Genomic DNA, 18,454 nt, shown 5'->3' on the forward strand with positions numbered 1-18,454 from the left:
TAAGTATGATACGTTGATGGTTATAGTAAAACAGAAATCTAATTTGCGAACTAGCACTCGGTTTTTACTTATCTTCTAAGTTCTTAAAATCTAAGACAACACCAGGCAAACAAAAGTACATAGAAGGCAGGCGCTATCAATTACTGAAGAGCGAACAAAAAGAAACGATATCATACTTGATGATGCGAGATGCTTTAACAGATAAAGTGAAAACGACAGCAATAGAAACAAGTGTTGAACGTTTGACCAAAAAGCTTCCAAGAGAAAGAATCACATCGATTCTCTCATAAGAGAACCAGCACTGGAACAGAGAGCGCCGAGGCTGCAATACCGAGCGCAAAAGATTTCACTGTACAGCCCACGGCCCATCCGTGTTGAAATTATTTAAACTCTACATCAACTCAGGAAAAGGAAATCTGAGATTCCATCTGCAGTCCTGGATGAACAATTTCACGTTGGACTGAAATTGTTTAAAGCTGCTTTCACTGCAGCTACTACTACTACTACTACTACTACTACTACTTCAACTTTACTTTTTTTAAATGGCTTAGTCAGCTATCTTCATGCCAGCGTGTGCATTAATAAGTAGGCAATAAGGATAAAAACAAGATCAAGAGGGACGAGTTACGATACAGGGAAATAACTTGGATTAACAAAAGTAGAGTTATGTACCATACTGTCGGCGCTTCAAATGAACATTTTGCATTCCTTTTGATTTGCTCATTAATATTTATAGGGGAAAGACTGACTTTGTGATCTTGCTCGATTAATCGTTTTTAGTCTCATGAAATCTGGCCAAATGAGGTTTATTTTTCAACATAGTCTCCCCTGCTATTCACACATTTCGTCCATCGATGTTGCAGTGCTTGGATCCCATTAGTGGTCCTGTTGGTCAAAAATCTCATCAACAACAAATATGACGTCACCATCACTGAGTATGCAGCCACAACCAGTGCCACCAAATTTCAAGCAGGGGTATAACCAAAGTTTTCCATTAAGATTTGTAATTAAATCAATGAGTAAAATTAATATTTATAATAAATTTGAAATTCCAGGTGTGCAGTGCACACCTGGAATATACACCTTTGGTTATAATAGTAAAAAGTGACACACCTACAGCATCAGTGGAATATCATAACAACAATAGTGTGTTGTAATAAGAATGGTATCTTGTAACAGTGATATGTAATAGTAACAGTATGGAAAGACAATGGTGCTACTTTGGTATGTGATCTAAGTGTAAGGAAACTGCTTTGGTACGTGATCTACATTTAATATTGTTATCTACAAGAAAAATTATACTCATCAAGAACAAGGAAAACACCAAATTTGCTTCATTCTAATTTATTTTTAATAATAAATGTATAAACTCTTTACTCTCTTTTACTTGTTTCAGTCATTTGACTGCAGCCATGCTGGAGCACCGCCTTTAGTCAAGCAAATCGACCCCAGGACTTATTCTTTGGAAGCCTAGTACTTATTCTATCGGTCTCTTTTTGCCGAACCACTAGATTACAGGAACGTAAACACACCAGCATCGGTTGTCAAGCGATGTTCGGGGGGGGGGGACAAACACAGACACACAAACATATATACACACATACATATATACGACAGGCTTCTTTCAGTTTCCGTCTACCAAATCCACTCACAAGGCTTTGGTCGGCCCAAGGCTATAGTAGGAGACACTTGCCCAAGACGCCATGCAGTGGGACTGAACCCAGAACCATGTGGTTGGTAAGCAAGCTACTTACCACACAGCCACTTCTGCGCCTATAAAGTGTATAAAAATTTTAATTCTCTATTTTCAACTTTTCTAGCTGCAATCCCATGGTCATTGATGACCGTAGGGGTCTTTACCTTTCTAATGTATAATATTGTGTTCTAAAAGTACTATATCATAAGACCAGTGGAATATTAATATTTTACAGTAATAGCAGTATGTTGTAGTAATAATGATTTATTACAGTAATTGTAAAAGTAACGGTATCTTATAACAGTGCTGTGTTGATCTCTTGTTCTGTAACAGTTGCTACATAGTATTTAAACTATATTCAGATGGCTAGAATAAAGGTTACAGATATAAATAAGAGAGAAAATATGCACAAGTAATACACAAGTTTGTCTGTGACCCCAACATTTCAGCAGTTTTCATCAACATATAATGGATTATGGTATTGCAATAATGGTTTTGTACTGTAATGGTATTGTATTGTATTGTAAATTGTAATGGTATTGTAATGAGACATACTAGCAGGGAATTCTGTGGGTTTGGATTTCTGATCATTTGCTCATGTGTCCACCCAACACAACCATTATGATATGCCCTTCAGGAATATATATATAACACTCTTTGACTCAGTCTGCTTGACTGACAACAGCTTCCACACTTACTTCATAGTTCAGTGGTTAACAACAGCAAAGCTTCTTGTGTCTTGAGGTGTCCTGGCATCTCATCACCACCATCTCTATCTTCTCCCTAGCTACTCCCACCCCTCCTTATATAGTGTGGGGTAGCCATGCATCTCTTTACTATAACAAGACAACTGTGCTTGTACCGCTATCACACTTCAACCTCCTTACAGCTGGCATAAGGCCACCTCCCCACCTTTCAAATACTCCCCACTCTTATTGAGAGGGGCTTTTTTTTTTTTTTTTTGATTTTTCCTGTTTTCCCATTCTTTACTTGACTTGTAAGTTACTTGGTGACTTTTGGAGGGCCAGTCATATGAAAAAGCACCTGGAACACACTGTAATGTGATTGGCATTGAGAAGGGCATCCAGCCATAGAAATTATGCGAAAAGCTGACACTAGAGCTCAGCACAGTCCTACAGCAAACCAGGTTCTGTCAAACCATCCAACCTATGCCACCATGGGAAACAGATGCGATTATATATAAATAACCGTTAAATTAAAGTATTTGAAAGGATTTATGATAACTTCTGAGAAGCCATTTAGAAAATAAAATCCAACAATAACATCATAGGAATAATGATAAACATTTGTGTTACCATTATTACAAACACTTTAATCTGCAGATGTAGTAATAGTAACTGATAAAGGTTTCAAGCATATTGGGCATTCCCCAAACACCATATTGTAACTATAACGACTAGATGGTAGAGTTTTTAACCATTCATAGAGGCATGACTGATGATATGGTTGACCACACTGGGCACTTTCACACACTTTACATGGCAGTTCCATGCCAAGTCGATATGAATAACAAATACCGCATTCCCCAAGAAATTCTTCCTTCTTCGTGAAAGCCGGAGAAGGAAAATCAATCTCCAGTAAATTTTCAAGATTCTGAAGAACATTTATACCCATGTCCCATTTCTGGAGATTCGCGTTTAGATTTTTCTTAAGTGGATCGACCACGCTCTCAGCGCCAATGAAGTGACACTGAACGAAGTTCTGGGGTTCGTCAGGATCAAATATTACCTGGAGAGATGAATTTGGACTTAACGCTATTCTTCGAAACGTAGCACTATATGTAGGCTTCTCGGGTTCCAGAACCCATGTTTTTTGGTCAATTTCTTCCATAGCATTCCAGAACATCTGATAAGACTGGATAACTCTTTCAAACTGGGCGTAAAGATCAAACAGTTTACTGTTTGGATTCCAGGTGTATTTAAACATTTTTGGAAGGTCAGTAACACAGGTAGGTTGTACCCGAGGGTGTTCAGCATGAAGTTGTATCTTCAATATATGAGTGCGCCCTTCTTCGTCTTGCTTGCTGAGATGCAGTTTTTTAAAAGCAGGACCAATGTAAACCAATTTATCCCAGCCAAGTTGCTTCAACTCATTAAGCAATCGATTCGGTACTCGGAAAAATTGTTCTGATGATCTGTTAGGTTTTTCAACAACTTTTTCAAGAAGAACCTGCAAGAAAAAAATAAAAAAACAATTTCCAATTAAATTCTTTCTACAATACATTCATTTATCTCAATATCATTCTCATAAATTTGTAGGCTTAAGCTAGTAGACTTGGTACATCAAATCTCTTCAGCCAAGCCCTCATCGACTTTTTCAAGTTCCACTTTAAAAGGAAAGTGAGAGTAGAGAGAGAAGTTCTGCCCTTCATTAAATTTGTTGAAAGGTGGGTGAATGTGGTAAGGATGGCTCTGAACTTTCGTTTGTAAACCAGAGGAGTTGAGGAGAGAGGCGCCTACTGAGGTGCATCTGACGGTTAGAATAACCAGACTGTGTGGAGTTCCTCAGTTGTCCCTGTGAAGAACTCCCTACCTTTCGGGAATTTTTATTATTTGTTTTGTTTATTGTTATTGTTATTCGCTGTATATACGGCATTGTTCAAAACCCCACTGTAAATAGTGAGTCCAACAACAGATGTCTTTTATGTCATCAGCAACAGAATATATTCAAAATATATATATATCATCATCATCATCATCATCATCCTTTAACGTCCGCTTTCCATGCTAGCATCGGTTGGACGATTTGACTGAGGACTGGTGCAACCGGATGGCTACACCAGGCTCCAATCTAATTTGGCAGAGTTTCTACAGCTGGATGCCCTTCCTAACGCCAACCACTCAGAGAGTGTAGTGGGTGCTTTTACGTGTCACCCGCACGAAAACGGCCACGCTCGAAATGGTGTCTTTTATGTGCCATTACCCTTTTACTTGTTTCAGTCATTTGACTGTGGTCATGCTGGAGCACTACCTTTAGTCAAAGAAATCAATCCCAGGACTTATTCTTTGTAAGCCTAGTACTTATTCTATCGGTCTCTTTTGCTGAACCGCTAAGTTACAGGAACGTAAACACACCAGCATCGGTTCTCAAGCGATGTTGGGGGGACAAACACAGACACAAACATATACATACACATACATATATATATACATATATATATATACGACGGGCTTCTTTCAGTTTCCATCCACCAAATCGACTCGCAAGGCTTTGGTCAACCTGAGGCTATAGTAGAAAACACTTGCCCAAGCTGCCATGCAGTGGGACTGAACCTGGAACCATGTGGTTGGGAGGGAAGCTTCTTGCCACACAACTACACAGCCACACCTGTGACTTTATTCATTTAATTACAATAAAGGTTACAGATATATAGAAGAGAGGAAATGCATGACAGTACTACCCATGCTTGCTCATCACTCTAACATCTCAGCAGTTTTCTTGAATGTGAGAGAGAATATGGTGATATTATACATAATAATTATTTTATTAGAATAATTACTGAGGCAACGTAGCCAATCTTAGTGTCACGTAACTGGCACAAAAAGCACCTTTCAATCGTTGAGCATTACAGAGGCATTGACAAATGAGCGAGACCCTTAGGGATATGCTGGGCTTGAGAAGAAGACCCATCAAGCCAACTGAAATCATAGGCATGGCCGGGGTCGTGTAAATGGCACCTGTACCAGTGGCACATTAAAGCACTCATTACACTCTGTAAAATGGTTGGTATTAGGAAGGGCATCCAGCCGTAGAAAACCATGCCGAATCAGACTGGAGTCTGGTGCAGCCTTCCAGCATGCCAGCTCTGGCCAAACAGCCCAACCCATGCCAGCATGGATAACAGACGTTAAAAGATGATGAATGAAGGTAGCTAGTGTAACATGTAAAAAAAAGATGGTTTAAACATACTTTCAATTCCTGTAGAAAAGCTGTAACATTTGGGCACTGACTGAGACGCTGTTTGATCAATGGTTGGTGCTCAATTAAAAGATAGTAAAGATCAGGCTGAAACTTTATCTCAGCTTCCTGGAGAGAACCATCAGGGGGTAGTGTGAGAGACATGCGGAAATTCTGATTCATAACACCGATATAACCATCGTAGAATGTGCCTCCTTTGTTCATACAAACCATCTGCGGACATACTTCCCACAAATCCATTACACAGCATCCCTAGTAAAAAAAAAAAAAAAAAAACAGAAAGCGAGTGTACGAGTGTGTGTGTTCCTACGCATTCATGTGCACACTTACACACACACAGATAGAATTTTAAAAATGGTTATATAAAACGTTATACAGGGTAAAAAGAAAATTAGCATTTGAATCTCTCTCTCTCTCCCACACACACACACACACACACACACACACACTTTATGGTCAAAAGACCGGATTTTATCTAAAACTTAAGCGGTAATCTTCAAGTTTAGGGGGATAAAAAAATAAATAAAAATATTCAAGGGAAAAAGCTGAACGACTTACCAGTATTATCCGTTTTCTTCTAGCTGTTTATAAATAAATCACACCCTAACCCTAATCCTAACCCTAACTCTAGCCCTAACCCTAACGTCAATCAAATCACGTGTGTGATTTATTTATAAACAGAGATGTACGGAGAATACTGGTAAGACGTTCAGTTACTTCCCTTGAATTTTTTTTTTTTTTTTTTACCCCCCTAAACTTGAAGATTACCACTTAAGCTTCCTACAAAAGCTTTCTCTTTTGCCAAAGTTATTGTATACGTATGCAGTGTTTTACTATTAAGATGACAACAGCAAAGCGCTAAACATATATATATACATACACGTATTAAACTAATACAAATTTGTTAAGAGTTTTCTCTTCCCTGTTGTTTTGTTTCTGTGCTCGTTGTCTTCGTAAGGTTGCGAAGGTACAGAATACACACACTAGGTGTTTAGGATTAGGGTTACGCCGAAAACGGGTGGTGTGCGTACTCTTTACTTCCGCTACACACAGCCACACACATGTGTGTATGTATACACGTACACACAAACACAAGTAGTGTTAGAAAGTAATATAAATTGTATATATACAAAAAGAGTGGAAAAGACTTATATCAATCAAATACAACTTTATGTAAACAGAGAGTTATCGATGTTCCTATGATATCAAATCATTATATTATTAATAGGATGAACTACTTAACCAATTAGAAACCAGAGGTTGAGTTTGTTATCTTGATTTACAATAAAAAAAGAAATAATAATTATGAGAAGCAACTTACACAAGTTCTTTCAACACAAATGTCCGTAATGCTATTTCCCGCGAAACTATAAATGAAGGGAGATTACTGGTATGACAATAACAAGTTATTTCCCTTTGACAAGTAATGCCAACAACTGGAATAAAAACTGCTTGTAAGCAATTCTTAAAAGTAAAATAATTTGACGGAAAAGAAAAAGGCCTAAATTTTCAGAAAGAATTCTCTAACGAAAAATTCCACTCAAAACTTTAGATTTTTTTCCTCTTTCGAGCTTTGCATTGAATTTCTTATTCAACAGACTTTTTTTTTTCAATGGAATATTAGCACTTGTTGTTGTTGTTGTTTTTTGAATGACCATAAGGACTTTATTCTCCAGACAGCATGAAGCACAAAATTAAAACATGGAAAATATTTCGTAGAGCTACATTCGATTCCCTGCCGAAGCTGCTCACTTAACTTATAATAATCTCTATTTCTTTCTTTTTCTTTTTTGTTTGTTTTTTGGGGGGGTGGGTGGGTGCTTTTGTTGTTTTTGTTGTTGTTTTTCTTACCGATTAGTGAAAGCGGGAAAGGAAGCTCTCTAAATGTATGTTAAGAACATCTGAAAGGATGGAAGTAAGGAATTAAGTCATCCCCCAAATCGGAGAAAGATTTAGAAAGGATGAAGTTATCCTCATAATGAAGACCTGACCCTGGTACCTTGCCAAAGGCATCAAAAGACCAGTTCGTAGTGTTAGGCTGGGCAACGAATCACTTACAATGGACCAAGCCCAAAGAGTGCAAAGAGCCGGAAGAAATACCATAAGACATCTCATTCGACGCCCAAACGGTTCAGCTTAATCATTTTTACTGTATATATTGCCCTTGATCTTTACAAATTCTCCTGTCCTCCACCATAGACTCGCAGACAGACACTGATTCGCCAAATATCAATGGCCCAAGCCTTAGCTTAATATTAAATATAAATTAAATAAATGCCATTAGTAAAGGTCGGCGTGCTAACGATTCTTTTCTACTCTAGGCACAAGGCTCGAAATTTGGGGGGACGGGCCAGTTGATTAGATCGACCCAGTATGCAACTGGTACTTAATTTAATCGACCCCGAAAGGATGAAAGGCAAAGTCGACCTTGGTGACATTTGAACTAACGATTCTAGCAGTTCGCCGCCTTCTTTGTAACTCTAATAACTTTTGATGTTAATTTTCTACTTAAAAATCCGGACCGAGCTAGATTCAAAAGCTTGTTATTTGGTCTAGATCAGAGCTCGCCAACCTGAAGCTCGCGATCAGCTTGATACTTTCTTGAAATGGATTTATCTACACAAACGTCTTTTTTTTAAATTATATAGAAAATTAAAGGTTGTAATAAAAAGTAAAATAAAGAAAGATACTACTGTTGGATCTTGTTCAAAACGGGGGCACCAGTATTTTCTTAACGAAACACTAACGAAACACTTTGAAACTTGGGACACTGGTAGAATGTGTCATATAAAACATCTTTTACTCTTAGTCTTCTTAACAAAAAAACCTACATCGCAAGTTATTTCATGTTAAAGTTGTCGTATTTCTGTAATTTCAACCAATCACTGACGTCTATTCAGCTGAATAGAGTTACTGCTGACCGGTCATAAAAATGTTATTCCCTGTCACATATTTCATCCGGTTTAATCGTAATTTATACGCATATATTGTTTATATAATAAATTACGCTGTGCGTATCTATGCGTGTAACAATTTTAGAGTTCGGATTCTAGAGTTAGGGTTAGTTTTAGAGTTAGGGTTAGTTTTAGGGTTAGGGTTAGGCTTAGGGGATTAATACGATATACACCGTTACAGCGCTAACTGTTTTCAACTGAATAGACGTCAGTGATTAGTAGAAATTATCGAAATAAGACAATTTTTTACATGAAATAAATTCGAATACAAAAATTTTTTTCTGTTTTATAAGACAAAATAGATAAGTATACGAAGCTTGAAAGTCTTTCGGTACCAAAAACACTACATAAAACATAAATGAAAACTGGTGCCCCCGTTTTGAACAAGATCCCTACTGTTGCAACGAAAATATTTCATGTTGAGGTTTGTGTGTCACATTGCTATCTAGAGGCGATGGCCTCTTGGAGCTAATCAACGGCAGCATTCGTCCTATTTTCTTGGACTGCCGTGTTAGCTTGGCGATAACTATTAAGATCATTTATTCATTATTGTAATAATAGCATGAGAAGGCAAAATGCTTTCGATTCTGTCAGTGTACAAGCGACCTGCAATGTAATTCGAGTTGGCCAGGCCTGGTCTAGATTAATCGTCCGTCCAGTCATTAACTCATCGTTATCTTTACAAGTGCACTAATTCGATATTCAATGCCGCTGACGGTGATATTACCGGCATAAAGATGCACTGCAATTCTCTACTCCAGCTCTATGGAGAAAGTTTTTTACAGTTTCAACTTCTGCTGTTATTTCTACACACTCAGTGTGTAGATTGCTAGACGTAACAAAATGAAATAACACCAGAAAACTGGTGTACACAGTTAGTTGTACATCATGACACAATGTAGCTACTGCGCTTCAGAATTATATGTTGTTGTTGGCACTCGGTCGCTTACGACGTCGAGGGTTCCAGTTGATCCGATCAACGGAACAGCCTGCTCGTAATATTAACGTGCAAGTGACTGAGCACTCCACAGACACGTGTGCCCTTAACGTAGTTCTCGGGGATATTCAGCGTGACACAGTGTGACAAGGCTGACCCTTTGAATTACAGGCACAACAGAAACAGGAAGTAAGAGTGAGAGAAAGTTGTGGTGAAAGAGTACAGCAGGAGCCTCGTGGAGCTTTAGGTGTTTTCGCTCAATAAACACTCACAACGCCTGGTCTGGGAATCGAAACCGCGATCCTATGACCGCGAGCCCGCTACCCTAACCACTGGGCCTTTGCGCCTCCACTCAGAATTATAAACCCATACATAAAAATCAACCGTATCGACTAACTTCATGGATGGTCGCCAATTACCGATAGTGATCCATATTAAAAGCTTTCAATTGATATGAACTTATCGAACCTTTCTACAAATCCTCTTATTGACTAATAATTGCTGCCGCCGAAGATCATCATCAATTAATTCGGATTCCTGAGTTTATCTTTCCAAATGATTGATTATCCTCACATGGCCAGATAGATTTAAACACGAATCTTCTAACATAGTGTTTCTCAACCTTGTTCTTCTTCTTCTTCTTATTATTATTATTATTAATGGATCTCTTTGATTCCTATTTTACTCGGGTGGACCGTCCTAGCCTTTCGATGTTTTAAAAAAAAATCTATAATTAAATATTATTAAGAATTGTATAAAAACGACTGTTTAAATATTGGGTGCTACCCACTTTACCTCTGGAAAGAAGTGGTATATATTAGTTTGGTCTCTATCCTTTGACTTATCCCGCATGGGCGGTCCTAACAGGAGCATGCACTCTACAGAAGTAGTTCTCAGAGTCAGTGAAGTACACAATAAGGGCGTATATTCCGTGTGTGCTGCAAACCCATTGAAAATGGCAAATTCATTATAAACATTAACCTTATTCATTAATTTAATCACAAATCTTAACCCATTACCTCCCATAATTCTATTAACTGGAATTTTTTTTATGAAACTTTGATTTCTAGCATAAAACAGCCTTAGAAACACGCTGGAATGATCAAAATAACATTTCAAAATAACATTTTAAATAGAAATAAGCGAGATATTGGGTGAAAAATTAGCAAACCTCATTTGAATATCAGAGAAATATACCTAGTAGATATAGCAAAAAGGTTAGATATGTGTAAATATTGACAGACAATTACGAAATTTGTAATTTTTAAATTATCTCATATGAGATGACTGGTAGGTAATGGCTTAATGGAAAACTTTCGTTATATCCCCTGCTTGAAATTTGGTGGCATTGGGTGTAGCAGCATACCTGATTCAACAACCACCATATGCCACTGGTACACAAGCCTCCACACTGCAGCACAAGAACTGAAACGTGTGGTGTAACAGTGATTGTAGAACCTGGTATTTCTTAAGAACTTTGGACGGTTTAAGCAGCAACACCAGATATGACGAGACATATAATGCAGTAATTATTATGTTTTGTGTAGCTAGCTTAAGAGATAAGGTTGTTGTTTCCTTCATTCGTGAATTATTTTTAACATTCATGTTCATGACGACAAAACAGGTTTTGCATGAAAGTGTCAAGGTTGAAAGTGAACAACATCCGTGTGCAGAAAATGATTAAGGGTTGAAGTATAGTATTACTTGTATAACAAATGAGCTTTGCAAGAGATAGCAATAAGTAGGTCGTTACTTACTTAAAACTGTGCATCGTTTTCGATAAGCGGCTATATTTTGTGAAAATCCGGTCGTGTTAAGCGGAAACTGGTATGAGGTTAATGAGCTTAAAACTGGTATTTCAATTATCTTCGCAAATTTCCCGAAAATTGGAACGTACTTCTCGGCAAGGCTATTCTTTTTATTTGCTTCAGTCATTTGACTGCAGCCATGCTGGAGCACCGCCTTTAGTCGAAGAAATCGACCCCAGGACTGATTCTTTGTAAGCCTAGTACTTATTCTTTCGGCATTTTGCTCGACTTGCAAACGATTCTGCCAGCTCGCTACTTAATTTTTCGAAAATATTAAAAGCTACCCTGTCGCCAATATAACGCAGCAGAGACCGAACGAAATTTGCCATTATGCTACGAATGCTCTACTAATTTGTCGCCCTTCACTATTGCAATCGCCTACTTTAGTCCCAAGCCAAGAGATTTTCTACAAGTTTTTCCAGGTTCTTCTGAAGGAAGGTAATTGCTGTTAAAGTAATAGTAATGCAAAATATTAGGTTGTTTCACATGAAATGTCGTATTTGAAAGGTAACAATAAAATGTTTCAGAAGTGTTAGAGAACTGATTTATTTAATCAAAGCATGATCCATGCGTTTCTCTGTCATATATTCCATCTTTAAAAACAAAATTCCAACTTTTGGTGTGATAAACTGTCCGAATGCTTCAATTATCTCTTCTCTATTTAAGAATGTTTTATTGCTTAGGAAAAGCTCAAAATGCTTAAATAAGTAATCAGTAGGAGAGATATCAGGAGAATAGGGAGGATGTTGCAAAATCTCATAGTTCAGGCTTTGCAACTTTTGGACAGTAGCTTGGGGAGTGTGAGGGGGTGCATTGTCGTGGAGCAAAATTGGGCCATCTCTAGTCACTCGTCTGAGTTGCTTCTTTTTCAAATTCTCATGCATACAATCAATTTCCTTGCAATACGATGTTGCTGTTATCCCCCTGCTTATTAATGTATACAGGAGGCGGTGAGCTGACAGAATTGTTAGCATGTCGGGCGAAATGCTTAGCGGCATTTTGTTTGTCGCTACGTTCTGAGTTCAAATTCCGCCGAGGTTGACTTTGCCTTTAATCCTTCGGGATCGATAAATTAAGTACCAATTGAGTACTGGGGTCGATTTAATCGCCTTAACCCCTCCCCCAAAAGTTCAGGCCTTGTGCCTATAGTAGAAAGGATTTTTAATGTATATAGGGAGTTGGGTTGGCAAAGCGCCGGACAAAATGCTTTGCACTATGTGGTTACGGCTCATTATGTTCTGAGTTCAAATAGCACCGAATCGAAGTTAACTTTACCTTTCGTCCCTCCGTGATCTATAAAATAAGATTCGTGTGCTAAAAAGTTAAGACTTGTGTAGCTAGAGTCAATAGTTAGGGGTGGGAGCAGCGCATGGAAAAGGCATCTCCTGTTTGTCCACCTGTTCTGTTTGTTGTTCTCTTTGGGCGCACCACGCCTTCATGTGGCCTCTCTCTCCACATGTGAAACATATCGGCGGCCTTCGCTCTACACTGACTCTCAATCTTACCTCTTCTGGCAACACAATCTCATCCACTACATTGTTCAAATCCTCCGTAGTTGCCTGTATTGTCAATTCAATACCATATCCCCTTCTGGGTCTTGGTATCCTTCAAAATCTTCCCATCCTTCATATTATATGTTATTGCTGTCATCAGCCATTCTCCTGTCATTTTCATTTTGGTAGTCATTTTTATTTTGCAGTTATAATCAAAACACAAAGATACAATTTCAAAGGAAGTAAATAATTATTTTGTATTTAAAATTAAAATAGACGGAAGATACATTTTAAAGGAAGTATATAATCGTTATTTTGTATTTAAAAACCACACAATAACACAAAATAGTTTTACAATAATCTCATACTTTTACATTGTATGGTATACCATAGCATCAAAACAAAGTAAAAGAAAACGTTTAATTTAATTATTTTACATTTTAAATGTTAGATGAAAACAAAACGAAGGAATATGAAAGACTGTATATAGCAACTGCAACAGCCTCTTTTGTTTAGGTTTAATTCTTGCGAAGATATCAAATTCCTTTGTTATAATATATTTCAGTGTAATTGTATTTCAATGGAAAGTAAAGCTAACCCAGACAAATCTTTTATTACCCATTGTAGAAACAAAGATGCGATTTTTATGTTCTTGATCGTTATGCAACTGTGATAGTTAGTGTTAAGGTTAGAAATAATGTGGTTGAAATGCAGACAGATTTGGTTAAATGAAATAGATACAACAGATTAGGAATTGAAATACGTTTTGATGGTCATTTGTTCCACGTTTCTATTTGTAATACTTATAATATATTTGTACATGTCTTTGAATAAAAGATTTCAGTTTGATTGTCGATGCTGTCTGAGTATGTGTCCGCTAATAATTCTAATTTGTTCATTTTATCAGCGTTATAAAAACTGTATGGTTCTCCAACTGAGAAATACCAATGAGAATACAGAAAAGTGTTTACATCCAAATAACTTTTTCTTCGCCATGGCAGTGGACAAGTTGAAAGCCATTTTAATATTATCAATAAAAACGTAACACAGAGGAAGGGACGACAACAAGACATACGGGAAAAAAACAAAAAACGCGCGCGGGGGCAGTAGACGCAGAAATGTTCAATCCTTCGTCAGTTATAGACCAAATATCATTAAATTTCGACATATTTAGCTCAGTTTGACAGTGTCAACACAACATAAGCTACTGAGGCATAAATGAGCAGCACGAGAGACGAACACGAACAGTAGAAATAAGACAAGTACAACGATGAGAAAAGATAACGTCTCTGGAGAAAAATTCATATGGTTACACTTGAACTCAGAGTCACAGCGAACTAAGTGTAGTAGTTGCCTCACTAAGCTGTGGATTCTAAAAAACATGTTTGTAATATAGGCGCAGGCACGAATGTGTAATTAAAAAGTTACGTTCGTAACCATGTAGCTCTTGCTGCAGTCCCGCTGTGTAGCACCTTAGACAAATATCTTACACTCTAGTCTCGAGTTGAACAACGCCGTGAGTGAAATTAGAAAGAGTAAAACCATGGAACCCTTCCGTGTATATATGCTATATGCATATACGTACATTATGCAGAATATTCTCAACTCTCTCGTTGAATATACTATAGCATTGGTCATTCGATTTTTAGTCAATCGTCTATCATCCATCACCAAATGGTGAACACGATCAATGTTTTCCACGGTGGTGGCGGTTGCAGGATGTCCAGACCTTGGGAAACCTTTAAGATTCTCCCGTAAATTCAGCTGCTCACATTTGTTCTAACGATAAAGCTGGAGTGCCATGCCCTTATATAGCAACCGTTGTTGGCACTCGGTCGCTTACGACGTCGAGGGTTCCAGTTGATCCGATCAACGGAACAGCCTGCTCGTGAAATTAACGTGCAAGTGGCTGAGCACTCCACAGACACGTATCCTTAACGTAGTTCTCGGGGATATTCAGCGTGACACAGAGTGTGACATGGCTGACCCTTTGAATTACAGGCACAACAGAAACAGGAAGTAAGAGTGAGAGAAAGTTGTGGTGGAAGAGTACAGCAGGGTTCGCCACCATCTCCTGCCGGAGCCTCGTGGAGCTTTAGGTGTTTTCGCTCAATAAACACTCACAACGCCCGGTCGGGGAATCGAAACCGCGATCCTATGAACGCGAGTCCGCTGCCCTAACCACTGGGCCATTGCGCCTCCACTGCCCTTATATAGCTACCATGGAAGCATGAATGTCATTGGGGGCTGAACCCTTTTTCTGCAGGTACTTGATATCACCACCATGCAAAATTTTGTCCATTTCCAATAGAAGTCGCAACTAGTGACATCTGAAGTCTTCTTTGAACAACCAGATGTCAATTTGCCTGGAAAGAAATAATGCAGTAATTGATAAGTAGAGTTGAAATTAATGCGTGCAAGATTTCACAGCTCTGGCATCACTCCTTCATAGTCTGCCTATGAACTTTTCAGCCCACCCTCGTTTGTGTATACGTATATATGTATGTATGTTTGTAGATTTGTATAAATTTGTAGATTTATATAAATATGTGTAGGGTATGTGTGTTAGCCTTAAACTGGCAATTACCATATCTAATTACACGAAAGAGGCACGGGAATTAAACACATCCTTATTTCAGCAATGCATTTTCAGGAAAAAAAAACTTTACTGCATAAAATCATGTAATATACACCCATATAGGACCGGAAGTGATATTATGAGACATTTTTTTTGGGGGGGGGGGGGGAGAAAAGCATCTTATATGCTTAGTATCATATAATTTGTTTTATAAAGCTGACTTCGAGAAACCCGCACTCTATTTAATTTTTTCAAATAGCTTTATGTCTTCGAAAAGTCCGTGTAAATAAATAAATAAATACACTCAAAAACACACACACACGCACTCACACACACACACATAGAGTGTATAAGGAGGCACTAACTATATACACATCAGTATTTAAACCTATTTAACAAAGTAATACGCAATAGAAAAGTACATGCACAATGAATTTATGCAGAACTTAAAATTCTATTTTTCTTTAGTCTTTTCGAGGTTTTTTCCAGAAAATTTAAACTATAACCTTTATATGGTTGGCCTTTCAATTTACGATGTTAATATTTCTCTTTCTTGATAACACCATATTTATATTTTAGCCTACAGTTGACCTTTATCTGACACGGCACATGCTTCTCTTTTTAAAATATCTATTAACCAAAACAAAAGCCAACTTTAGATACGTACAACTTTCTTTAGCACTAAACAAAATACACAATCGAATTAAAGCTACTTTATTGTAGACATTTTCCATCAAATACTAGTTTTCAAAATCAAATCTTCATCCATAAATCTGTAAAAATTCGTTCTACTCAGTATAGAAATCAATCGTTTACTTGTTTCTGTCACTAGACTATGACAATGTTGAGGCAGATCATTACCGCGTTGAAGAGTTTTAATCAAACAAATCGACCTCAAACAAATCGAGCCAAAAGGAACGTTAAATAAGTACCAGGCTTTTAAAAGAAAAGTACTGGGTCGATTTATTTGAATAAAAATTCTTCAAGGCAGTGCTCCAGCATGACCGCAGTCTAATGACTGAAACAAGTAAAAGATAACGGAGAAAGATATATTTTAGAGAAAATGCATTTCTGAAACTACACAGGGTCGACATCTGCACCAAAAATTAAGAATAAAGTCAGTATTAATAATCCTCTCTACTAAAAACACAAGGCCCGAAATTTTGTGGAGAGGGGGACTAGTTGATTACATTGACCCCGGTGTTTCACTGGTACTTAATTTCACGACCCCGAAAGAATAAAAGGCAAAGTTAACCTCGGCGGAATTTGAACTCAGAACGTAAAGACAGACGAAATTCCGGTAAGTCTTTTGCCCGGCATTCTAACGATTCTGCCAGCTCACCGCCTGAAAGTTAGTATTAATACACATGTGCGACATCCCATCGTTCTTCTACGCGGGTATGTTGATAAGTTCCTAGCTTTAAAGGTGTCGCGAAAGGCCTGGTTGGAGGCCCAACATTCCGAGTTCTTTTACAGGGCTTAGCAAACCTGAAGGACCGTTGCAATAAGTGTGTGAATCTGAGAAGGGAATATGTTGAATAAAATCATAATTAACTGATCCACCTGTATTTTTCTTTTATCCAAAGCTTTTCAGCACCTCCTCGTATTTCTTTAACTACACAACGGAAAAATAACCGCACCTATCTTCTTTGTATTATGGTGACATGGTAGGAAGTTTTGTTTACTCTTACTTGATCTTCCATTCTTTTTAACTTACTGTGATGCATTTTCACAGGTTCTTATCAGACTGCCATGAGCCTAAACGTGACTTCCATTATCGTCAAAATTAAGATTCACATTGACGGTGAAGGAGGCCATCTCGACAAAACTAATCATTTTATTTATTTTACTTGTAAAATATTACTTGCATATCATTAATATTTTTTTTAATGAAACAACTGAATCACTCCCAAAATATACGGGGTCGCGACAAAAGGTTCCCGGACTAATAAAAAATAACTTATTTACCTATGTTTTAACATCATCTCTTTCGAAATAGTCACCTCGCGCAGCAATACCTCGGACCCAGCTTTCCTGCCACTTTTGAAATCCAGCCTGGAAGTCGTGTTCCGTAAACGAGTTGAGAACTGTCTGCGATTTGCTCTTGATCTCGACAACGGTGTTAAAACGGTGACCTTTAAGCTGCATTTTCATCTTGCTGAAGAGATAGAAGTCTGCAGGTGTTAAATCTGACGAATAGGGCGAATGTGGAAACGATACCAAGTCATTGGCGAAAAACTAATGAGTGAGGAGAGCATTTAATCCATCAAGCCGAATAACTGATTTTGGCCTACCCCTTGTTTTATTTTCAAGGCTATCATCTTCTTAATTAGAGCTTTGGAACCATCACTGAACAGTTCTGATGTCAACAAAACCATTGCCACGGTCCGCTTGATATTTCGTAGAGCTTCTGCGACAGAGTGACGTAGTTTGTACTCATACGAGAAAATCACTCAACATAGTTTGGCTGTTACCATTTTCATAAGGTCTGTGGGTACGAATTTTGTATTTGGTATTAATATTGTTGGGAAAGAAAAAGAGTCAAGATTACGTGCTAGGTATACATAATTGAGTTGTTAAATGACTGAAATAACAAGCTATTAAAATGCGACATTTCATATGAAACAACCTAATATATATATATATATATATATATATATATATATACATGCGACGGGTTTCTTTCAGTCTCCGTCTACCAAATCCACTCACAAGGCTTTGGTCGGCCCGAGGCTAGAGTAGAAGACACTTGCCCAGGGTGCCAAGCAGATGAACTGAACCCGGAACCATGTGGTTGAGAAGTAAGCTTCTTACCACACAGCCTATGTTCCAAGCTTTTAACAAAGTAATAATATACTCTTTTACTCTCTCTCTCTCTCTCACTCTTTTACTTGTTTCAGTCATTGTGACTGCGGCTATGCTGGAGCACCGCCTTTAGTCAAGCAAATCGACCCCAAGACTTATTCTTTGGAAGCCTAGTACTTATTCTTTCGGTTTCTTTTGCCGAACTGCTAAGTTACGGGGATGTAAACACACCACCATCGGTTGT

At 37.9% G+C, this 18,454-nt stretch overlaps 1 protein-coding gene across 3 annotated transcripts; it reads right to left on the minus strand.

The window, feature by feature from the left end:
* Positions 1–1,328: 1,328 nt before the first annotated feature.
* On the minus strand, positions 1,329–17,523 carry LOC106880838 (E3 ubiquitin-protein ligase FANCL). 3 transcript variants are annotated; one of them, XM_014930973.3, is made up of 4 exons: positions 11,284–12,241; positions 6,957–7,002; positions 5,627–5,887; positions 1,329–3,886 (listed from the first exon to the last, which is right to left on the minus strand). In XM_014930973.3, the coding sequence occupies exons 1-4, from the start codon at positions 11,295–11,297 to the stop codon at positions 3,029–3,031; spliced, it is 1,179 nt and encodes a 392-aa protein (XP_014786459.2). In that variant the 5' UTR covers positions 11,298–12,241; the 3' UTR covers positions 1,329–3,028. The 3 variants fall into 3 exon arrangements, with proteins under 3 accessions (XP_014786459.2, XP_089194152.1, XP_052831057.1); XM_089338026.1 differs by lacking the exons at positions 6,957–7,002; positions 11,284–12,241 and adding an exon at positions 17,374–17,523; XM_052975097.2 differs by lacking the exon at positions 6,957–7,002 and having other exon boundaries at positions 11,284–12,242.
* Between the last annotated feature and the right edge of the window lie 931 nt (positions 17,524–18,454).

The sequence above is a fragment of the Octopus bimaculoides genome, chromosome 20 (assembly GCF_046866305.1).
Source record: "Octopus bimaculoides isolate indiv1 chromosome 20, ASM4686630v1, whole genome shotgun sequence".
Lineage (NCBI taxonomy): Eukaryota > Metazoa > Mollusca > Cephalopoda > Octopoda > Octopodidae > Octopus > Octopus bimaculoides.